At 41.0% G+C, this 25,573-nt stretch overlaps 1 protein-coding gene across 1 annotated transcript in view; it reads left to right on the top strand.

The window, feature by feature from the left end:
• VPS41 (VPS41 subunit of HOPS complex) overlaps positions 1-25,573 on the top strand; it is a 169,887-nt gene that overhangs the window by 27,322 nt on the left and 116,992 nt on the right. Inside the window, exons 3-4 of the mRNA XM_060247653.1 lie at positions 2,278-2,385; positions 9,200-9,277. Of these exons, the coding sequence (XP_060103636.1) occupies positions 2,278-2,385; positions 9,200-9,277 (186 nt within the window). The remainder of the gene's footprint in view (positions 1-2,277; positions 2,386-9,199; positions 9,278-25,573) is intronic.

Here is a 25,573-nt window from a genome sequence, read left to right as displayed (position 1 = left end):
CAGTCGTGCATTTGTGAGTGTCTTATTTGTAATAAAGATGTCTGAAAACATAATTAGGTGTTAATTGCCACCTAACGTACAAGCTTGCTTGCCGGATGATGCGTTAACTCTCTTTCTTTACAACTGTTTTTCTGGCTGTCAGGAATGAAGGAGCCCAGGTGATTTGGCTGATTTATGCCCCAGACTCTAATTTGACATTGAGTCTTTCCGACTGGTAACAACTTTGTTGAGTGTTAGATTTGCTGAATAAAATTGCTTGTTGCTGGACATCTTGACACATCGTTTTAGACAAGTGCGTTGTAGGTTGTTGACATCCCTATATTAATCCCTTTTTTAATTCTGTCATAAACTTTTTAGTGCAGAAGTCTCTAGTTGTGTGTGAAGGGAGGGGAAAAGTTGATGTTCAGGCATTTCTACCACAGCTTGCTCTTCTTGGTTTTGTGAGAATATTGTAAATTGGAATATTTTAGTAGCTTGTTCACAGCCACGTAGGTTTTTAATATGGTCTGTATTTATGTTTCTGAATTACTCCTTTACTGAGCATGTGACTGGTGGTTAGTTGCTGTGAAAAGGTGAGGAAAAGTTTTCTATGATAGCTTTAACACCTGGGAAATCTTTCTTAGTCTTCCTTACCTGGTAAAATTGGAGCAACCTTAAGAGCATATGGTAACACTCGGGGTATGTTTTAAGGTGGACACCTAACATTTTTTAAAAGTACATCAGAAATTACGTGTAAATGTGACAAGTGTATACCATTTTGAAAAAATGGGAGCTTGGGAAGTATGGGATTATAAAGCACAAAATATTCCTGGCACCATAGTTAGGGCTACATGTAATAAAAGGAGCGATACGTTCAGATGTTGCCTGCCTTAAAGGTTATAGCATTACAGTTCCTCAAGCTGTGTTGAAATTGTTCCATTTTCTTAACACCTGATATAAAATATATTGTCATTTTTTTCCTGATTTTTCATTAGTACCAAATAAAAGGTTTTCACATTTCTGTTCTCTGTAGAAGTCTGAACATCTGTGAAGCCCATAATGGAGCCCTTTTTCTGTACCACTGGAATGAGTTAGGAAATTATGACAATACCCAACAAATACAAGTTAGCTTGACTGACGTGGCATCTGGGTATGGGCTCAGTTTGCAGGGTCAAGAACCCTTTTCTGTAGAGGTCCGTCAAAGTTTGGTCCTGTATGCCTTTGTAAAACCCTTTTTGTTGGTCTGGCATTCAATGTGAGGTATTTTTAAATTTCTGTATTTTATATTATATTTAGATGGGTATACAGTTTTTAAGTGGAAAGAAATAGTTGCCTTGAACCTTAGCAAGACAGAAATAAACAATACTGAAGCAACTGTTTTGACAGATCGCCCAGATACCACCTTATCAGCTTCTTTTCAGGTGTCTAAAGCCTTTTGGGGCTATTTAATAGGTGACTATTTGTGAATTACCATTTTTGTGAGTCATCCATTTGCCCCCAACTTCCCCGTTTCTTCAGTCTTGCCCTGAGTCCGATGATACATTCTCCTCACATGTGCTTAAGACTGCGATCACACACACTAATGCACTTTCAATCCACTTTTGATGCACTTTCCAACCGGATTTTGCTAGTTCATACAGTAAAATCCAGTTGGAAAGGGCACTGAAAATGGTTTGAAAGTGCATTATTTAATGTGTGTGATTGCAGCTAACTCTTGGCTTCAGTTGAACTTTGGTCACCTATATTTTGTTCTATTTCCCCAACTCTATTGTTTTTAGCTCTTTTCCCCTCAGGCAGCTTTTCACAGCACATATCTTGTTCTGAATGCCAATCTGTAACGTATATTCTCCGTAGGTGCTCTCTTTATTTTTATTTAAAGTTTTTGGCATCTGTCCTTTCTGAGGTGGTACAGGAACTTTGAAAGTTCCTTGGGTTGGTTTTAACAAGTGCTTCAATTTAGCACCAAAAATTAGTTGTACTACATCCATACATTGTATATTTTGTTTAGTGATTGGAGAAAAAAATTTTGCTTAGGCAACAGTTGTTCAGAAAATTAATATTTACCTCTTATGCCAGAGTAGCACTTTTTCACGTGTTTACACCTAGCATTTGGGTGCTGGTAACTGGAACAGTGGCACTATGGGTATTTTAAGTTTCATTGGTTAGCGACAGTTACAGAGAGTTCATAGAGGACTCTCTGCTCTGTAGTTCTAGGGGTGGTACCAGCCTGTGCTGTTTTAAGTCAACCTGAGAAGAATGACTATTTCTCTTTTTCCTTGTGATTTTTCAATAATACAGGAGGATGACAGTGAAGCAGAGCCCAAACTGAAGTATGAAAGGCTTTCTAATGGGGTTACAGAAATTCTCCAAAAGGATGTAGCCAGTTGCATGACAGTTCATGAGAAGGTAAGGGATGGGTTTTTTAAAAAAATGCATCTGCACACAGTGAATTTGTTTAGTCAAATACGTACTTGTGCTTTTGACCAAAGCAAGTCTGAAGTCAATGGAAGGCTACTTCCACTGGAGTAAAGCACATCCATTAGCTCAACAGATCTATGGGATCAACCCCTGATATTTGTAGTAATGACATCTTTGAATAAAGTCTGTAGATATGCTGCCCAGAATTTGCTTTGTGGTAAGTATAAGGAAAGAAGATTCTTTTTCAGAAGTGCATGAACTGGATTGTAGCTACTGTGGGTGCTTTTCATGCAGCCTGAAATTACCCCTAGTTTTGCGTGTGTTTGTAAATTCACTGCCACTTTCTTAAGAAGTGGAGGAGAAGTATGGCATTTTGATTCAGATTTACTTGGCAATTTCCTACAACTATCTATTATCCAATCACTTTTTCTCTTTGACATTTTTGTCAAGGGCTTGATGAATAAACATGACCTCAATTTTGGACTTGGAATGGCCTCACGCTGGGCTGAATTATTTGCATTTAGTCCTTGTGCTTAAGCCAGCCTATGTTTGGAAACTACTTTATTAACTGTTGTTTGAGGGTCAGGCATACTCCTAGAGAAGTCACTTTAAAAAGAGAGAGAGAGGCTATTTTAACAGTTATTTCAATTTAAAATAAAGAATATAAAGCTGTTAAGGATTTTCATAATACGGAATAGATAATATCTGTATTGTCCCCAGGGTCAGAAGTCAGCTAAATCTCTTTAGTTAACCACTGGTTTTTATAGTCTCAGTGGAGGCTGTCGTTGTTCTTACCCACTTCTTCTCACAAGGCTAAAGGTACCTGATTGATACCAATTTCTCCTTGCACCTCAGTACTTCCTAAGTCTGCATCACTCCCCAACAGGGGTGGACTAAATGGCTTTCATATCATGGCCTGAAATATCCTGTGCGTGGTGTTGTAACATCCAGCCTGCTCTCTGGTATTTTGTGTCATTTTGGTTTGGCTTAACAAAAGGTGTAGCACATGTTGTTTCAGGATTTTTTTGGACCAACACAGCTGCTTGGAGGCTCCACTGATAATACCTTAGTGCTTCATTTTTTCCCACCTGTTTTAACTGAGAACAGATGCATTTTATTAGCAGCTTTACCAGAACAAATAGTACTTCTCATGTAAACAGAGGAAGGCCAAAGGATCTGCTCCCTGAGGACTGCAACAGTTACTTCCCTGAGTAGTTTTCAAAGAAGCAGTGAAAGTCCCCCCCCCCAAAGTATTTGCTGTAGTCTCCTCAGGCCTTAATATTATGTATGTGGACTCCTCATTCAAGCAGTAATTTCTGCAGTTAAACTCCCAAATATAACATCTGCTTTGCATCTTATCTCTGGTAGCCTTTTGGTGATATTCTTAAAAAAAAACAACTATGGCTGATCCAAAATTTTTGTGCGTTTCTGTTTTAGTGCTGAAATTTGCATTGTCAACAGGAGAGATTTCTTTTTGTCCATTCAGCACAGGTGAAAGTTAAACAGATTTTAGATGAAACCCTCTGGGAGCTGTAGTTAAGAGCTGCTTTTAAGTCTCCAGGAAGTAGTTTGGTCGCCAGGCTTGCTTTTACCAGGTTCAAGTTCAGGGAAGCCCTGAAGCTTTGAAAACATGGGAACTTTCAAGATCATCTGAGAGATAGATGCTCCGATTAGCTTCTTACAAATATCCTACAGAAGCCTTCTGCCACACCTAAAGAAATCATGAAATGGCAGATCATTGATTTCCCTCTGCCTTTTCTGAGTAGAGCCATGAGAGGCCTTGGGCCACTTACAATTTTTGAGGCCAACAGATTAACATGTGGCTAATTTGAGGGACCCTTTAGAGCAGGGGTGTTTTATTTATTATGAATCTGACATAAATGTGACCTTATTGGGCTGGGCCATGTGTGTCATAAAATGTAATGTCAGGTAGGGGAGATATAAACTTTATAAAGGACACAGACAAACACACACACACAGCCTAATCCGGCTCACTGGTTTGTTCTTATTCCTCATCTAACCAGTTCACATTGCTTTCCTACTGAGAAAAACTGGATCATGAAAGCATGAAGATAGACGGTGGCTCAGTGGTAGAGCATCTGCTTGGGAAGCAGAAGGTCCCAGGTTCAATCCCTGGCATCTCCAAAAAAGGGTCCAGGCAAATAGGTGTGAAAAACCTCAGCTTGAGACCCTGGAGAGCCGCTGCCAGTCTGAGAAGACAATACTGACTTTGATGGACCAAGGGTCTGATTCAGTATAAGGCAGCTTCATATGTTCATATGAATACAGTGAAAGGGGGAGGCAAACCAGTGGCACCCAAGAAAGCTCTGGCATAACGAGCCACAAAATACTCTCTCTGTGTCTCTCTCTCTCTGTGTAGCAAGGCAAAAAGCTAATACCTTGAATAAAACTTAGTTGGCCTAAAGATGCTTTGTATTTTGCCCTGTGATCAAAGGAACTGGACAAAGGAAGCTCTTGCTCTTTCCCTCCCTCCAAGGAGATGAGAAGGGGGAAGAGCCTCAGTCAATAGAAGAAAGGCTTGGCTCAGTAGCTCTGCTGTGCAATTGAGAGAGCCTCACAAAGCAAGCTCTCCTTCCCCCTCTTCCTACCTAAGGAAAGAGGCTTAGCCAATGAAGAAAATACAGGCTTTGCTTTGTCACTCCTGTGCAGTTGAGCAAGCCTGGCAAAGCAAGTTGTGATGCAGAAGGAAGCAAAAGAGGGAGAAGGAAGCAGACAACAGCGAGTTACTTTCAGGCCTGATAGGAGCCCTCCAGGGATCTGGAGCTGGCAACCAAAGTTTTGGATTGATATGTAGAAGGGCCCAGCATTTTACAGAACTTTGGTTAAGTGCCAGTTACATTGTTTCCTTTTTTAAAAGACACATTTGCACTCTTAAGGCACTGGGTGTAACTCAAAAAACCAATGTTGGTGTTTTCCCTCGGTTTCTTTTGGGGAAAAAATATGCTTGGAGTTTGTGCATTGATTCCTCAGTACATAAATGCAACTTGTTCTACTTTTAATGTGGCCTTTATAACAGGATGTGCTGGACTCTTGTTGGGTACATGTTTTGCAACACAAAGAGAAAGTTTTTCACACTTCTACTGGTTTAAGTCCCACTGCAAGTCAGACTCTTCCAACAGTCTAGTTCCAAGTGGCTTGCTAGGAGAAATCACCTCATGGAGAAGAAAAAATGGTCCTGTGCATTCTCATTGAATGAATGGCAAAACATATTGAGAGCTGATTTGACAGCTGATCATTCTAATCCAGAATTATGATGTTTGCTCTTTTTTTAAAAAAAGAGGCAAGTTTAATGGACCCTGCTCTAAATAGGCTCGCTATTTGGAACTGTCCAGGTAATTATAATGTCACAGAGAACTAGAGTTGTTTTAAGTAACCAAGCACATTTTTTTTGTTTGTTTTCTAACAAACTTCACTATTTATGAGTGGGATCAATAATGTTAGAAGCTTGGAGTGTATTCGTCTTTTTTGGAATTGGCCTCTTACAATGCCGAGGCTAAAAACTGAAGGTGGAATGTGTATTTTAAAAAAACCAAACACTGCGAAAGAGTCATCATAAATAAAGTCGTAGCCTGTATCAGAGATGTATGTTGGGATTAGCACAATTTGGCTTTATTTGGAGCGCTGAAGACTGGCATATATTCAGACTAATTTCCCCCCAGAATAAATTCTTTTCCCCCCCTTTCAACGCTAAAACATATTTTCACTGGGCTCACTGTCTGCATGGGATGAGTAATCGCCACGGCACCTGGTGCATTCAGGCAGGCCTGTGCGGTAGAATGGTCATACCTAGTTATGTCTGCACACCTGATGTTTTATTAACTAGTATTGATTTTTTTACCCAGGGGACTTTTTTCTTCCTGTAAAGAGGCAACCTTGCAGGAGTGAAAGGCATTGCAGGGGATGAATTTCTAATGAACCTCTTCTTTTCCTCTCTCTCTCTCTTTCTCTCTCTCTCTCATTCTCTCTCCCCTATCTTTTTTTTTTAACTTCTCTTTAATGTGGCTTCATATTTTAAGTGCCTGAGCCAAAATTTCATTTTAAGCAATTCCATTTTGATAAATCCTTCTAAACCTTGACTTTCTGTAAGGTTATTTTTTAAAGATTGTGCTGCTTGACTGACACGCTTAGCAGTGCCTGTAAATTTGAGCATTTCATTATAGGTTGCAATGAAGCATGCGCCCATGCAATGAAATACAGAGAATTTAAGAGTCTGACCACTTGAGTAATGCAGGGAAATGTGGGGAGGGGGGCTTCCTCTTTTATATCAGGCAACATCAGACTTCTTGTTTTAATTTTCTTTAGACTGCCAAATTCTGTGGGGAAGGGTAGCAATACATACACTCTCTCATCTACTGATATCATTCCCACCCACCCACTCCAGCCCAGTTTTTGATGGAATTGCTACTAGAGCCCTTTGCATTATTTTGGGTATCATGTGTACTCTTACAGTACATGTGCTTGGTGCATTCTGCACATTCTGGGGACTTCAGACCACACTGGTTCCTTGCCTGTCTCTGTAGCTGAAACGGGCAGCCATATTGCCAGAATGGGCTATATGATTTGCATAGCCAGCTTCTCGCCATTAATCTGGAACTTTTCTGTTGGGGATACTTGCCTTTCCCAAATGCGCTTTCTCTGTTTCTAGTTATGTACCAGATTAGCGAATGGGAAAAGGCATTCCCTAGACCCAGGACTTTAAGGGAGTTCAAGGTAGGAGAGGGAGTTTGGATACCAGGGGGAGGGTGAGAAAGAGCTTGGGATGTTGCTGTGGAGGACAATGGGGAAAGGGGACTAGACAGTGCCAACAAGTCATAGAAGTAGGGCATGGAAGCTGCAGCCAACCCCTGTTGTTGAATCTCAGAACTGGTATCTAGGGGGTTACTGGACCTGAACATGTTCCATTTTAGGCTTGTTCTCCAGGAAGTCATTTAATCCACTTTTAAAGCTATCTACATTGGCAGCCATTACTACAGCCTTTTGCAATGAATTCTACAAGTTAATAAGCCTTTCAGTGAAGAAGTGCTTCCATGTATCAATACTGAATCTACTTTTGGGCATTGGGTGCCCAAAAGTTCTAGAATTATGGAAGAGGGAGGAAAAGCACTTTCTTTTCCACTTCTTCACCTCGTACATAATTTTATAAACCTCTACCATGTTCCCTCCTCCAGTCATGTCTTTTTTAAACTCCGGATTGTTTGGCCTTTCCTTTTAGGGAAAGCATTTCAACCCCTTGATCATTTTGTTTGCCCTTTGCCTTGCTATAGTTTTGTTTACGAGATGCAGAAGCCAGAACTGTGTACAGTATTACAAAGGGGCCTGCAGTGTAGATCTATACAAAGGTATTACAATACCAGCTGCTTTGTTTTTGATCCCCTCCCTACTAATTCCTAGCCGCTGCACACCAAGTTGACACTTTTATCAAGCCCCGTGTCCCAAGATCCCTTTTCTGGTCAGTCACTGCTAGTTCACACTTTTTTAAAAAAAAAAAATACAATTTTATTGAAATCAAACAAAAATTCAACTGAGTCTAGAATACAATAGTTCAAGTCAGGGCTTTTTTTGTAGAAAAGGCCCAACAGGAACTCATTTGCATATTAGGCCATTCCCTTGATGTCACCATTGTTTCCCACAGGGCTTTTTTGCAGAAAAAGCCCTGCAGGAATTCATTTGCATATTAGGCCACACCCCCTGACACCAAGCCAGCCGGAACTGCGTTCCTGTTAGTTCCTGCTCGAAAAAAGCCCTGGTTCAAGTTCTTAACAAACATGTTACTGATCTGTTAATGTGTAAAGAAAAATTATCAATAATCTAGGTTGAGCTATAACTTCAAATTAGATAGAATTTGAAGTTATAGCTCAACCTATATTATTCATAATTCATAACTTCTGATATATAAATAACTACACAGGACATTTCCCTTTATGTTTTTATAACAAAAAGCATTACATTTGTAAAGCTGTGGATTACAAAAATTAAAATCAATATATAGCATTAATGGCTTCAGATATGAGGGGGAATTCTTCCTTGGAAGCTAGATATTCTAATACAGGAAACCGAACAGCCACATTAGACGAATTATAAGGATCTGATTCATTTTGAGTTATGGAGTCTGTAATTTTATCTAATACACAAAAATCTTGTACTTTACTGCTAGTTCACATTTCATCAGTGTGTATTTACAGTTAAAAATTTCATCCCCATGGGCAGCATTTTACCTTCAGAGTGAACCTCAGTTGGCACAGCATTGATTGTTTACCCAGTTATAAGAGATCCTTTAGGTGCTTCTCACAATCTACTTTGTTTCTCACAATCCTGAATAATTTGGTGTCACATGCAATCTCGGCCACTGTGTTACTCATTCCCAATTTTGGGTCAAATATGTATAAATTAAATAGGACTAGTCCCTGTGGAACCCTGTTGGTTATTTTGATCCTATTCTTTACTCGCTCAGTGGATGAGAGGACCTGCTCTCTTATTCCTTGACTACTAAGTTTACCCAGAATCCTTTGATGGGGGACCAGAAAAAAAACTTTTTAGAAATATGGGTATATGTAAACTCTGTCATCTTGTCTGCGTGTCTGACTCTTTCAGATACCTTCAAAATATTGGTGAGGCAGGATTTGCCTTTACAGAAACCATGCTATTCTTCCTCAGTAAACTGTGTTCCTCCATGTACTGTGTACTTCATTGTGTGGTGGTGGTTGTGGTGGTGGTGGCAGTGTTAGTGCTAGTGGGTTTGCTTTTATTACATGATTAATGTTTTCTCCTTTTTTCTCCTCAGTTTTTGGCACTTGGAACACATTATGGCAAGGTTTATTTACTTGATGTCCAGGGAAACATCACTCAGAAGTTTGATATTGTAAGTATAACTACAGCCTCACTTCCATGATCTTGCAATTTTTTCTGTGTGCCCCTCAGTGCATTTGTGTGACCTGGTCTCAGAAAGCTTAACATCATGGTGCTCAGTGTCTTTGCTTAATGGGAGTCATTGTGTTTCCAATTATCCAGCATTAAGGCAGATAGCAGGTGTTTGGGCCAAATCCTTGACTATTTAATTTAATTTAATTTTTCAATTTATACCCCGCCCTATCCCGCAAGCAGGCTCTGGGTGGCTTACAACATTAAGAAACCTTACAAAATATCAAAACAAACTACATCCAAACTAAATAATCTGAAATCTTTGATAAATAATCTCATAATTACAGAATTGACAAAAGCCATGATCCACATAATTGGCAACAAGTCATAGGCGACATATAGGCTGGTAATGTACAGCATAACATAAGCATCGGGTGCTGGGGGGACTATAATTATAGGGCTACCACCTGATAATAATTGTGTGGGTTTTTTACTTTTTTGGGAGTAGATAAGAATACATTATGGAGTGAGTTTGCCCATTTTTTTTGTGAAACCAGAACTATCAGTCAGGTTTGCCTTCATTTACAAAAAACGTTTCTGAGAGAAGAACGCTTTTGGAGGTAGTAAAGTTCTCAAACAAGCAAGCTTTTGAAACCCAAATGAGAGTGAGTTATTTGTAGAGTTGTAAAGCATGACGCTGGCGGTCTGTTCCATATTTTCTGTCAGAGCTAAAATTTCTGCGTGAGATAATGAACCTGTCAGTAGCAGTGGCCTTTGGCCAAAAGGAGAAGAGGCTTCCTGCTTCTGACTAGCCTGTCATGATCATTAGGCAGCGGTGACCACAGAGAATGAATTTTATATATATATATATATATATATTTCAAAGCATGTAGAAGCAAACTGTTGTATTCAAATATTAACCGAGTGAAACAGTGTGGCAAAGTTATAGTGTGGCTGCAATAATCCCCTTGATGTTGGAAGTATTTAGTTCCACTGTCGTGGTTAATGGCTGAGTTCTTCATAATTTTCCAGGTTAAGAGATAAAAGCTCTGTGGTTGTATTCAGACACAATGTCATGCTGCAGTTAAATTTTGATCATGTATGAATACAGCCCGTCCCTCCTCCCTTCACGTGTGGAACTTGACACAAAATGACCTAGTTTAATCTAGTTCACCCATGGTCAAAGACAGATTCCTCAAAGAATTGGAATTTTATTGCATGCACGAGGGAGGTGGGAGGGGCGAAGGATATGTGCAAGCAAACCAACAAGTTGTGTTAGTGCATAATCACAGCTGAATTGCTAGGATAGCCAATTTGGGGTTGGGAAATACTTGGGAATTTGAGGGCAGAGCCTGGGGAGGGGAGGGACCTCAGCGGGGTGTAATGCCAGAGAGTCCACCTTGAAAGCAGCCATTTTCTCTAGAGAACTGATCTGTTGACTGGAGATCAGTTGCAGTTCTGGGAGACCTCAAGGTCCCATGTGGAGGCTGGCAATCATATGAATTGCAGCTTGGTGCAGTATCAAAAATTAGTGTGAATGGGCATCATTTTTGAGAAGGAGTACTAGAACATGTGGCCGGGAAATAGAAACAACAAAGCCACAGTTCAGTGACTGCAGAGTGCTCTAAAGGAAGGGTAGGCACCCTTTATTGGCTCCAAGTGCAAAAAAAAAAAAATTGCAACATTTACCTTTGAAAATGTTGGTGTGCCAGCAAATTGTGAGATGGAGGGCAAGGGCTGTTCTTGGCCAGAAATGCTTGGAGCAAGCCAAGCCCTAGCAGGGATGCCAGCCTCTCCAGGATTTTTCTCAGACTTAGCTGGTAGCTTTATAAGTCTGGTAGGCAATGATGGGCATAATCTGATCCTGTTGTCTTCTTCCACCCTGCTGGCCTCAGTCATGCTGCCAATGTCCTGTTTGCTTGGGTAGAGATATGGCCCTTGGTGCTGAGCAAAATGGTCTGATGTGCCACTGTTGGTTCTCAAACTGCATCCTTACCCTGCTCTAAAGAAGAAGATGATGATATTGGATTTATATCCCGCCCTTCACTCTGAATCTCAGAGTCCCAGAGCAATTCACAATTTCCTCTATCTTCCTCCACCACAACAGACACCCTGTGAGGTAGCTAGGGTTGAGAGACCTTTCAAGGACAGCTCTGTGAGAGCCATGACTGACCCAAGGCCATTCCAGCAGCTGCAAGTGGAGGAGTTGGGAATCAAACCTGGTTCTCCCAGATAAGAATCTGCGCACTTAACCACTACACCAAACTGTCTCTCATGTTTGGATGGTTTACATGAAATGGGATGAGAGCACCGGAGATTCTATTTTTGGGGAAAATCTTTGGTGGCAAAGTTGATTGTCTTCTCCACTGGACAGCTTGGCTGGTGAGATGAGAGGGGTTGTTTAAATTATCAGGTAAATTCCCCACTTCCTCTCTTTCTCCAGTTTCAGTTCCTTGTGAATTGCACCACAAATGACAGGTGTAGATTTTAGCTGTGTCTGAAATGCCCATCCAATATCAGAAACTCGGAACAGCTGTTCTAGGCAAGTGACTGGTACAGATGCTGCTTGGCATGTGGTATTGTATCCAACTGCAGAATGGGGAAAAGCCATGAATACACTCATAATTGTACTCATCTACATACTTTGGATCTTCTGCATCTCTATTGGGCATGAGAACTCACCAGCTTGACTACCGTTGGTTATTAGTGTGTGTAACCCATCATATTGAGATGCCAAAAGTAATTGAAAATTGATTGATTGCCTTGCTACTTGCAGTTTATCTACTGCAAATATATAAAGCTAATATTTTATGTGTATGTCCTGAAGCTTGGTCTCTTAAGGGATTGTATTGATTGAAGGAGAAGAGGAAGATTTTTTTTATTATTATTATTGTGCTTTCCTGGAAGCTTAGAGAAAGTACAGTGGAGAATTTATTCAAAGTCATATTCTGAAGCATAAAATACACTTTTTCTACATGACTTGATTGTATGTATTTGCTGTTGAAGAGAAATATATACGCAGAGCATATCTAGCATTATCTCTTATTAGCGCACAGGGTTTTTTTATTAGTGTGCAGGGGTTTTTTGTTTTGTGCGTGTTTTTTAGACCATCTCTACACTTGTCAAAGCATCCATCTCGAAGTGTTGATGTGCCTGCACAATGGAACATATGTTCTGGTGCTGACACAGCACTCTTTTTGTGTAAAAGGCAAAAGGTTATATCTTTTTTTTAATTTAAAAAATCTAATTACGCATTCGGGGCCTCCCTCCCCCCCTCCAACCCACAGCTAGGAACAACCATTGGAAGGAAATTTTATATATTGTTGTGGTCAGATTGACAGTGACCTTACTAGATCTTAGTGTAAGTCATTTTGATGGCATTCCAGTTCTTTTAATGTAGATGAAGTGACCCTTGGCTGTAATAAGCTCCACGGAATTCATGGGAAGACATAGAGGTCTAGGAAGTCTGCGGGCCAGCCCTTGTCAACATGAAAGTACGTACATAAGAACATAAGAGAACATAAGAGAAGCCATGTTGGATCAGGCCAACGGCCCATCAAGTCCAACACTCTGTGTCACACAGTGGCAAAAAATGTTATATACACACATACACTGTGGCTAATAGCCACTGGTGGACCTGTGCTCCATACACTGTGGCTAATAGCCACTGATGGACCTGTGCTCCATATTTTTATCTAAACCCCTCTTGAAGGTGGCTATACTTGTGGCCGCCACCACCTCCTGTGGCAGTGAATTCCACATGTTAATCACCCTTTGGGTGAAGAAGTACTTCCTTTTATCCGTCTTAACCTGTCTGCTCAGCAATTTCATCGAATGCCCACGAGTTCTTGTATTGTGAGAAAGGGAGAAAAGTACTTCTTTCTCTACTTTCTCCATTCCATGCATTATCTTGTAAACCTCTATCATGTCACCCCGCAGTCGACGTTTCTCCAAGCTAAAGAGTCCCAAGCGTTTCAACCTTTCTTCATAGGGAAAGTGCTCCAGCCCTTTAATCATTCTAGTTGCCCTTCTCTGCACCTTCTCTAAAGCTATAATATCCTTTTTGAGGTGCGGCGACCAGAACTGCACATAGTACTCCAAATGAGACCGCACCATCGATTTATACAGGGGCATTATGATACTGGCTGATTTGTTTTCAATTCCCTTCCTAATAATTCCCAGCATGGCATTGGCCTTTTTTATTGCAAACACACACTGTCTTGACACTTTCAGTGAGTTATCTATCATGACCCCAAGATCTCTCTCTTGATCAGTCTCTGCCAGTTCACACCCCATCAACTTGTATTTGTAGCTGGGATTCTTAGCCCCAATGTGCATTACTTTGCACTTGGCCACATTGAACCGCATCTGCCACGTTGACGCCCACTCACCCAGCCTCAACAGATCCCTTTGGAGTTCCTCACAATCCTCTCTGGTTCTCACCACCCTGAACAATTTAGTGTCATCCGCAAACTTGGCCACTTCACTGCTCACTCCGAACTCTAAATCATTTATGAACAAGTTAAAAAGCATGGGACCGAGTACCGAGCCCTGCGGCACCCCACTGCTTACCGTCCTCCACTGCGAAGACTGCCCATTTATACTCACTCTCTGCTTCCTATTACTCAGCCAGTTTTTGATCCACAAGAGGACCTGTCCTTTTACTCCATGATTCTCAAGCTTTCTAAGGAGCCTTTGATGAGGAACTTTATCAAAAGCTTTCTGGAAGTCAAGGTAAACAACATCTATCGGGTCTCCTTTGTCCACATGTTTGTTCACCCCCTCAAAGAAATGCACCCCCTCAAAGAAATGCAACAGGTTAGTGAGGCAAGATCTTCCCTTGCAGAACCCATGCTGAGTCTTCCTCAATAGGTCTTCCTCAATAACCCGTGTTCATCAATGTGCCTACTCATTCTGTCCTTGATAATGGTTTCTACCAACTTTCCCGGTATTGAAGTCAGACTGACTGGCCTGTAGTTTCCCGGATCTCCTCTGGAACCTTTTTTAAAGATGGGGGTGACATTTACGTAAACACGGCAGACCCCACAAATGTGCATGAGAACCCTCGATCAGGACATATGTAACTATTTGCAAATAGATTAGTGCTGTTCGTTGTTTATTTTCTTTTCCCTTCTCCGCCCCTTAATTGCAGTTTTACAAAAAGTAGTGGTTGTTTTCAAATGTACACCCCTGCCAATTTTTCTCACATTCAGCCTGATCAAGGGTGATGGGGGGGAAGGTGGCTACCCCTATCGGCTGGTTCAGCAGCTTCCATAAGTTATCCATAGCACATGCCTTGGCTCTTCACGGACTCTGGTGCAGGTCTTTACGAGATCCACTGTCTAAGGCCCTTTACTTGGAAATGGCACGGGTTGAATCTGGTCCCTTGTGCAAGCGAGCATCAGTTTCATTTTCCAAACAAATCATTTTTGGGTATTCCAATTTTTGGCACTGCTGCCTTGCATACTAGGGGTGTGTGCTATCTATGGTTAAGTGCGCGGACTCTTATCTAGGAGAACCAGGTTTGATTCCCCACTCCTCCATTTGCAGCTGCTGGAATGGCCTCAGGTCAGCCATAGCTCTCGCAGAGCTGTCCTTAAAAGGGCAGCTTCTGTGAGAGCTTTCTCAGCCCCACCCACCTCAAAGGGTGCCTGTTGCAGGGGAGGAAGGTAAAGGAGATTGAAAGCCACTCTGTGAGATTCAGAGCAAAGGGCAGGGTATAAATTTGCCATTTTGTGTGAACAGGGCAATGCAATGCATGTATTTTCCAGCTTTAGAACACGTGACTTTGGGTTTGTTTGCTCATTTATGGGTTTCCAGTTGCATGTACCAAACCTGGAAAATCTGGGTATCATCCTGTTTACACATAACAGTGACTGCACATATCAAGAGGATCACATACAGTGAACTCTCCTGATACACATGGTTGCAGAGCCAAAATTGTAACGTCTGAAAAGAGCTTCTTTGTAAAAGTAAGCAGGCACAGGATACAGAAGAGCACAATTCTGTCCAACAACAAAACACCTTTACCTAAGCTTCTTCAAGAATAAAGTGTGGCAGCCTGATTTGGATTTGGACTCAAAACTTGGGGCATTTTTGCTGCATTCTTAATTAACTACTGATTATTCAGATTTTCTTGCTTTTCGCTCCTCTTCCTCCAGCACAGCTCCCTCTTTATCAGTGACACCTGCTTAAGATTAACTGATATCTGTTCTCAGATTCCGAGCATTTGACAAACTGGCGTTCCTCTTGTATTAGGGTTCAGTGCTTTGAGTGAGATGAAATGTGTCAAATGAGTTGAAAATTATGACTTAAAGGCAACCGGGAAGAAAAGCCTGCTAACTCCACTGACAAAGGAAGGATGCGCAGGCGATTTACAACATATTAATTCCAAATGCCTCTCTTCTTTTCCTCAAAGACTGTCTACAATTTATTAATATAATTATTGCCTCAGCTGACATCTGTGTAGATTAAAGAGTCGTAGATACGAGAGCTGTACAAACATATTTAGCTAAGTAACAAATCAAAGACGCTTTTAGAGACCGGGAACTTGCCAGGTGTTTTAATAAATATATATTTAGAGCAAGTACAGTAACAAGAACTGGCTGATGCCAAAAGATTTTTGCACTTTGCTTCAAGAGGAGGAAACGTCAACTGCTTCATAAGCAGGGTTAGTTTTTTAATATTTAATAGTTTACTCATGTGGAAAACAAATTTAAATATCTTATGTTTTAAACCATTCTTTGGGTAGCAAGAAATTGAAATCCTCTTAGCATGTAACTCTTTCCAGGCCACCCATGAACGGGTGATTTTTTTTTTTTTTAAATGCAGCATGAAATATTGAAGACCCACCCCTTTGCCACAGAAATTTTTAACATGTGTTTCTACAGTCCTTCCAGGCTGTGACTTTATTTTTTAAATATTTGATAGTGTTGGGAACTAGGAAAAAAATTGTTTAATCAGAATGGCAGAAAAAGTCAAAGTAACCGGGTTGCCTTTTTGAAAGCTTGAAAACTCAAGGGTATTTTTTAGGGCACTATAAACATCTAAGCATTTAAGAGTGTAAAAAGAGCCCTACTGGACCAGGTCACTGGTTCATCTGCCCCAGTGTTCTGTTTCTGACAGTAGACAGTCAGCTTCCTTTGGGAAGTTTTAGAACCAAAGAATGAGGTAGAGTTGGTGATTTTGGATTAGGAAAGTGCAGGTGATTTGGAGATGGCGTCTGGGGAGGGTGGGGTTTGAGGTGGGAAGGGGAGGGATCTCAGCAGGATATAATGCCATGGAATCCACCCTCCAAAGCAGCCATTTTCTCCAGGAGAACTGTTCTCTGTCACCTCGAGATCAGTTGTCATTCTGGGAAATCTCAGGCCTTCACCTAGATGTTGGCAACCCTAGGGTGAAGGCATGTGAAACATGGGGCTGCCCCTGGAAACTGTTCAGAAGTTATGGTGGGTATAGCATGCATCAGTACTCTTGTTGAAGGTACTCAGCCAGACCAGACCAGAGTCAGATAGGACTCTACCTGACTTATTCTAGTATCTTGAGGCTAGGACAGGTGCAGAGTTTCTGAATATGTAAATTCAAGGCAAACAGACATATACTTCATGAGGTATGTCTCTCTTTTTATTTATTTATTTTATTTACCTTCGATTTATATCCCGCCCACTCCAGAAGTGGACTCAGGGTGGCTGAGCTATCCGTATCTCTCTTTTGATAGGGTTACCAATCTCCAGGTGTGGGCTGGGGATTCCCTCTGTTTGGAGGCCCTCCCTCCACTTCAGGGTCATCAGAAAGGGGGGGGGGATGTCTGCTGGGCACGCCATTATTCCCTATGGAGACCGATTCCCATAGGGTATAATGGAGAATTGATCTGTGGATATCTGGGGCTTGGGGAGGGGCTTTTTTGAGATAGATGCACCACATTTTCCACATAGCATCCAGTGCCTCTCCCCAAAATACCCTCCAAGTTTCAAAGAGATTGGACCAGGGGGTCCAGTTCTATGAGCCCCAAAAGAAGGTGCCCCTATCCATTGTTTCCAATGGAGGGAAGGCATTTAAAAGGTGTGTGGTCCCTTTAAATGTGATGGCCAGAACTCCCTTTGAAGTTCAGTTGGGCTTGTCACAACCTTGCTCCTGGCTTCATCCCCAAAGTCCCCAGATATTTCTTGAACTGGACTTGGCAACCCCACTTTTTAGAGCTATCTGTGATAGTGTTACAAGCCTGGGTTGGGAACTATGTGGAGATTTGGGGAATGGAATCAGAGGAGGGCATGGTTTGAGAAGAGGGGAGACTTTGGTATAGGGTTGCCAGATCCAATTCAAGAAATATCTGTGGACTTCGGGGGTGGAGCCAGGAGCAAGGATGTGACAAGCATCACTGAACTCCAAAGGGAGTTCTGGCCATCACATTTAAAGGGATTGCACACTTTTTAAATGCCCTCCCTCCATTGGAAATAATGAAGGATAGAGGCAGCTTCTTTGGGGGCTCATAGAATTGGTCCTCCTGGTCCAATTTTTTTGAAACTTGGAGGGTATTTTGGGGAGAGGCACTGGATGCCTTGTTGCAAATTCAGTGCCTCTACCTCAAAAAAGAGGGCCCCTAGAGCCCCAGATACCTGCATATCAATTCTCCTTTATACCTTATGAGAATTGCTCTCCATAGGGAATAATAACGAAGTGCCAGCAGACATTTCCCTCCCCCCACTCTGCTTTCTGATAACCCTGAAGTGGGGGGAAGGCCTCCAAACCAGGGGATCCCCTGCCCCTACCTTGGGATTGGCAACCCTACTTTGGTATATAATGCCAGAGTCTACCCTCCAAAACAGCCATTTCTCTTAGGGAAATGATCTTGGTCATCTGGAAATCAATTATAATAGCCAGAGATCTCCCGGTGCCACCTGGAAGTTGGCAGCCCTGATTGGTGAACAAAAGTGGCCAACAACTTGTCATGCCTCAGACATGTTACGTAGTCCTAGTTTTTCAACAGATTGTTTTTGAGCTATAAGAAATCTGCTGCTTCAGTCCTTGATGAGATTATATGTTAAACATCTCACACTTTTTAAGACTTGCTTAGCTCCTCAATGTCACACTCAACCCACATCAGCCAACACTCAGTTCCTCCTTTGGCACAATTTTGCTACATGCCCCCCACCCTTTTGACGTCTTCCGTGCTTTATAGGCGGCTTCAGCACAGTTTTACGTTCAACAGAAAACGTTTTAATGACCCTATCAGTGCTATTATTCTGGAGAACATAAACCGTAGCTAATTGCTGTCAGCGAAATAATCAAAATGAGAAAGCCTTCTTGTATTGATTTAGATAAGAAAGATTTTACTTCAGATTGTACTTTCGTATATACGTTAGTCTTCAGCTTTTCACATGCTTTGACAGGCTGTGTAAATTTTTCTGTTGACTACTCTAACTGCATCATTTCAGTTGTCACTGTGGGTAGCAAAGAAGACAAACCAGTGGAATGCCAACTAGGCCACAAAGTGGAATGTTTACATGCTTTTTAAAAATACAACATACTAGATATTTCACCCTGTGGGCACAGTTCAAAAAAGTTTAATAACTAAGACCCAATGAATCCAGCATGTCTTAAGTTATGTTCAACTCAAGTCCTCAGCCATCAAAATGAAGCAGTCAAGTTTGTAATAGATGGATTTATAAATGGCATTTAGGCATGATTGTCCTATCCTAGAAATGCATATTTATGTACATGTAGTCTGCAGTACTGAGGTTGTGATGGTACATGAATTCCCAGCCATCCTCTGTGTGTTGGGGATGCAAATATGGGAGCTGCTTCCTTGAATTTAGCAAAAGAGTGTAGCTAAGCTATTAGCAGATACTGAGCCAAGTGCGACCTTTACTGTTGCAAAATTTTTGTCTATGGCATTTAATGGCATTATCTCGTAATATAAACCTTAATCAAATTTAAATCTTTCATTTGTAATTCTCTATTTATTGTATTCCCATGTTGCCTGTATATTATTATATTTCCTTCTCTGTTTTGCTTATGACCTGGTCTGCGAGCACTAATAAAGAATGGAATTTGGTTTATTTGTAGTCCACTTTTCTCACCAAGAGCCAAGGTAGAGGACTAAATCGATCCAATTAATAGTATGTGACATCTAATAAGCAACATAAACAGACTAGGATTACAACAATTTGAAAAAAGTAAAGTATTAGACATGATATCTAAAACAATGCAGAAATGGTATTAATGCAAGTAGAAGACAGTGCAGTGAGAGTAGGGTGATATGTACAGCAAACATTCCATTGTAGTATGCCACTTATTGCCTTTACAGAAATGCACTCCTGAAGCATTCTATTTCACATAATTTACAGTAAGACGGTAACGTGGGAACTTTCCTGACTCCCTCAGGCAGGCCGTTACACAAGGTGGTGGCCTCAGTAGAGAATGCATATATATGGATAGTTGTTGATCTTGCCCAATTATAGGGGGCAACCCCCCAGAAGGCCCTGCATGGACAAATGAAGCTGTGGTGGTGCTGAACATTTTCCTGTACAACATCTGTACATAGCATATTGGGTACTGGGAGGGGGTAGCATTGGAATACTGTCCCCCCCGATATTTCTTTGCTCGTAGGCCAGGGCTAGTAGCTGGTCATAGGATACAGTTTCCTGAACAACAGGATGCCGGGGAATATAGATTGATATGCTGCTTCTCCAAAGCACCTGTTCAGGGCAGGTTACAAAATAAAATATAACAACATAAAATTTAAATATAAAAATGTGATAAAATTGTTAAAATTAACCCAAGATTAAAATCTCAGCTGTTAAAAAAAAAAAAACCAAACAGGGGGAAAGAAACAGCACAAAATACTTAGCGATTTACAGTGATCCTCATAATATGATTTCCAGGCTAGAAGCTGACTATAAGCACAGTTCTAAAGCATCACAATGTAAGGAGATCCAACACCTCAGTTAAAGCTTGGTGACAGGGAATGGATGCTTTGGCATAGCACCTAAAAAGGGTAGGTGGAGACCAGGTGAATCTCAGGGGAAAGCCATGTCTCTGATTGCCACTCATGTCTAACGCTGCAGGTGATACTATGCCTATATCCAGGGGTCATTTTGTAGAAAAATAAGTGGTGGAGCTCATCCAGGGATTGTTATGCAGCTACACATACTATTTAATGGATAAGGAGGTGGAACTCTCAGAAGGAGGAGGTGGAACTCTCAGAAAGGTTCAGGAGCTGCTCTCCTGTGAGCTTCCACTGAATCCGAGGCCTGCTTATATCCACTCCCTGGTAGTAGTCTGGTTGCCGTATTTTGCGCTTGATGAAGTTTCCAGACAGCGTGGTAGACACTAGAGGTTTCTAGAGGTCCTGAACTAGCTAGCCAAAACTACCTAGTTGTATTCTATATGCACTGACAGATACAATATATTGTTTTGTTTTACCAAGACCCAGTGTGGTATAGTGGTTAAGAGTGGCAAACTATAATCTGGAGGTTTGATTTTTTACCCCCTCCTCCCAATATTGACAGCCAGTTTGGTGTAGTGGTTAAATGTGCGGACTCTTATCTGGGAGAACCGGTTTGATTCCCCACTCCTCCACCTGCGGCTGCTGGCATGGCCTTGGCTTAGCCATAGCTATCGCAGGAGTTGTTCTTGAAAAGGCAGCTGCTGTGAGTGCCCTCTCAGCCCCACCCACCTCACAGGGTGCCTGTTGTGGGGGGAGAAGATATAGGAGATTGTAAGCTGCTCTGAGTCTCTGATTCAGAGGGAAGGGTGGGGTATAAATTTGCAAATCATCTTCTTCTTCACCTGGGGGGTGACCTTGGCCAGTCACAGTTTTCACAGAATTCTCTCCTCCTTCTCCTTCGTCCCCGTCTCCTCCTCCTCTTCAAATACCTTCTTTCATGTTCCCTTGGAGCCATTTTCTTTTATACACACAAACTAAAGAGTCCAATTATATAAGACAGCTGTAGGCCACCTGGTTTACTTCTGGCTTCCTAGCGTAATCCGGCTTTGTTTAGATTTTCTTGCTTTTTTGACCGATGCTTATCTTACCCAGTGATGGAAATATTTTAAGGATTTCATGGCAGAAGGCACTTGTGTGGGTCAACACAGATCCCCATTATATGTTGGTGGTGAGTTTAGCCGCCTTGTCACCTTGGTCATAGACCTAAGTGTTGTCACTGCACGGTGTAGCTGAACAATGGGCTCTTCAAAAGAATCTCCCTGCGTGGGCCTATTACCCTTTGGTGCGTTCCTGGTTGTAGAAGCCGGCCGAGATAAAGAGTTGGGCACAGCATAGTCTTTTAACAGAGAAGAGGCTTATTAGATAGACGTGCGTTTTCTAAATCCCAACAACCTTTTAAAAGTATTGGGGGGATTTGGAAAGGATTGGCTCCTAAGAAGCGAATATACTGCTGGTTCCCTGAGTGATTTTTTCCTCCCTTTCCCCAGAAGCTGCGTTTTATGCCTCTTTCTGTTTTTTCCCCCTGTGAAAGAGCTGGAGAATGGATAAAGCTGCTATAATTTATCGGAGCTGGATAGTTGTTTAAAAGTTGCAAGGTTTCTAACCTGTGGAGGTGCTTCTTCCGAGTGGAACATGTGGTGGATTTGCTATTTTAGAATCCAATTTCTACCGTTCACCTCTTCCTGCCAGTCTTTATTATGTTTTGCCACAAAGCTTGGCCTTGATTTCTATGCAGACCATAGTTTAGATCCAGCAGAGTGTTTCCATGAGGTGGAAGATATTTTTGCCCATGGAGCCCTAGTAGGACATATCAGAGGAGTGGCATGCTTGCCTGCCTCTGTGTCCTGACCCTGGTATTCCTTGGAGGTCTCCCATCCAAGTACTTGCCAGGGTCGGCCCTGTTTAGCTTCTGCAATCTCACGAGATTGGGCTTGCCTGAGCTATCTAGGTCAGGGCAAGCATTAGGTTAATTCAGAAAGGCATCCTGTAAAACAGATTCTGCCTGAAATGTTGAAGAGTTATTATAAGTGTTATGCATAACCTCAGTCCCTAACATTGTATGGTTTGCTCCACCTCCAGCGGGCGCCATTTTGTGGTTGCACCCAACACACTGTGTCAGAATTCCAATGATATCCTCAGGCTTGAAAGGGCTAGGAGCTCCAGGCCTAGATCTTTCAATGTTTCTGGAGTGACCTGGAAGAGACATGCCAATATTGCCTTCAGATCTAGTGTCAAATTATTGGTCAGCCAGTTGCTCAGAGAAGAAAAATGGGATTTACTCAGAGTCTCAGAGCTGCTTATGGTCTCCTTCCCTTCCTCTCCCCACAACGGACACCTTGAAAAGTAATGGGGCTGAAAGAGCTCTGAGAGAACTGCTCTTGAAAGCTCTGTGAGAACTGTGACTAACCCAAGGTCACCCAGATTGCTGCATGTGGAGGAGTGGGGAAATCAAACCTGCCGCTCTTAACCACTACACCAGACTGGCTCCAAACTACTACACCAAACTGAAAATGACATAGGCTGGTTGTTATCTTTTGCTTACTGACCTGATGATCTGTTGAGAGCAAAAATAGTTTTGGCTTCAATCCTACCATTCTGCTTGCCAGCCAAATTTATTTCCATGACCTTCCAACGCTAAGAGTTTTTTATTTAACAACATTATCCATTCTTGGAGAGCCAGTTTGGTGTAGTGGTTAAGTATGTGGACTCTTATCTGGGAGAACTGAGTTTGATTCCCCACTCCTCCACTTGCACCTGCTAGAATGGCCTTGGGTCAGCCATAGCTCTGGCAAAGGTTGTTCTTGAAAGGGCAGCTGCTGAGAGAGCCCTATCCAGCCCCACCCACCTCACAGGGTGTCTGTTGTGGGGGAGGAAAGTAAAGGAGATTGTGAGCCGCTCTGAGACTCTTTGGAGTGGAGGGTGGAATATAAAACCAATATCTTCTTTTATCCATACTAAGCAAACTGCTTAATGATATAATTTTAAGTCTGGTAATTGAAATCCGCCTCTCTCTTTTGCATCTGTTAAAATTTTCATTTTAATTCTTGCTTTCTTCCCCGCCCACACAAACTCTGAAATTTTTCTTTGCCATCTATTAAATTGTTTACTGTCTTTCACAATCGGAATAGTTTGAAACAAATACATTATTCTTGGTAGAATATTCATTTTAATTGCGGCTATTCTACCCAACAGTGACAAATTAAGTTTATTCCACTTTGAACATATGTGAACATATGAAGCTACCTTATACTGAATCAGACCTTTGGTCCATCAAAGTCAGTATTGTCTTCTCAGACTGGCAGCGGCTCTCCAGGGTCTCAAGCTGAGGTTTTTCACACCTATTTGCCTGGACCCTTTTTTTGGAGATGCCGGGGATTGAACCTAAGACCTTCTGCTTCCCAAGCAGATGCTCTACCACTGAGCCACCATCCCTCCCCTCCACTTTAACATAGCTTCATCCATTTTACGCCATAGCTTCTCATAATTATTTTTGAACAAATCAATATTTTTCATTGTTATCTCCACACCCAAATATTTTACCTTAGAAGTAACTTCACAGCCCGTTAGTCTCTGCAATTCTTGTTGCTTATTTATTTGCATATTTTTACATAGAAGTTTTGATTTTTCTTTATTAATACAAAGTCCCGCCAACTCCCCATATTCTTGTATTTTGGCTAACAACAAAGGTGTGACTTGTATGGGGTTTTCATTTATAAACATTATATCATCTGCAAATGCTCTGTATTTATAAGTAAATCCTTTTACTTTTAATCCTTCTATTTCTTTATCTTCTTGAATTTGCATCAGTAAGATTTCAAGAGTCATTATAAACAACAGTGGGGAAAGTGGACAGCCTTGTCTTGTACCTTTACTAATTATCATGTCTTCTGTAAGATCAGCATTTATACATAGCCTTGCACGTTCAGTATATATTGCTTTTATCATTCTTATAAAGCTTTCTCCCAGCTCCATTTTCTCCATTACTTCAAACATAAAATCCCAATTCAAATTATCAAATGCTTTCTCTGCATCCGCAAAGAATAATGCTACCTCCTTTTCTGGATGTCTTTCATAATATTCTACAATATTTACAGCAGTTCTGATATTGTCTCTTATTTGCCTTTTGGGAGGAAACCCCGCTTGATCTTCTGTATAAAATTTATCAAATATTGTTTAAACCATTCTGCCAAGATTCTTGTATATATTTTATAGTCATTATTTAATAATGAAATTGGTCTATAATTGTTTACGTTCGTAACATCTCTATCTTCCTTTGGAATCAATGAAATAACAGCTTCCTTCCATATGTATTATGGGGAAAAAAAAGATAGACGGCTTTTTCTCTCACCATTATATAAGAAACAGCTTGCTAAATACATGGATGAAATATAAGAAATATGGAGATGAGAGAAAACCGTTATGGATAGTGCCAGCCAAAGTGATAAAAATAACAGCTGAGATGGGTGAAGAAAAGTGGTTGTTATATAATCAACTATTAAAAATACAAAGTGGTAAAATAGAATTGAAAACTGCTGAAGAGCTGAATAATAAATATGATTGGTTTCAAAATGCAACAAATGAAGAGTTTGGTGGAGAATGACATTAAAACTGAAGGAATAAGAAAAGAGCAAACAGAAATGGAAAAAGTTCTGCTTGGAGACAACGAAAAATTAATTTCAAAATTATATAAATTACTTTTAAAATGGTCTATGGAAGATGAAGTAGTGAAATCTCAAATGATTAAGTGGGCAATTAATGTAAATAAAGAAATACAGATGGAAACTTGGGAACACTTGTGGAAAAATTCTATGAAGCTTTCGACATGTCATAGTATTAAAGAGAACTGTTTTAAAATGATGTATAGATGGTATATGACTCCTAGGAAATGGGCAAAGATGAATAATAAGATGTCAGACAGATGTTGGAAATGTAAAAAACATGAAGGTTCTTTCTACCATATGTGGTGGACTTCTGAAAGAGCAAAAAAGTATTGGCAGATGATTCAACAAAAAATTTCTAGGATCTTGGGATATGAATTTAAGAAAATTGCAGAGACTTTTCTTTTGGGATTACAAATGGAAAAATTTCCAAAAGAAGATAGAACTATAATTTGGTACTTGCTTTCAGCTGCTAGGACATTATATGCACAGCTGTGGAAGCAAGAAAAAATACCAGAGAAATGGGATTGGATTGTAAAAGTTATGACATGGAGTGAAATGGACAAATTAACAAGAATTTTAAGAGACTATGATTTAGAAGTTTTTAAGATGGAGTGGAAAAAGTTCAGAAGATATGTAGAAAAAGTGGAAAATAAAAGAACATTGGACAATTTTTGATAATGATTAAGTC

This window comes from Heteronotia binoei, chromosome 10 (assembly GCF_032191835.1).
Source record: "Heteronotia binoei isolate CCM8104 ecotype False Entrance Well chromosome 10, APGP_CSIRO_Hbin_v1, whole genome shotgun sequence".
Taxonomy (NCBI): domain Eukaryota; kingdom Metazoa; phylum Chordata; class Lepidosauria; order Squamata; family Gekkonidae; genus Heteronotia; species Heteronotia binoei.
This window is presented reverse-complemented; position numbering and strand designations above follow the sequence as displayed.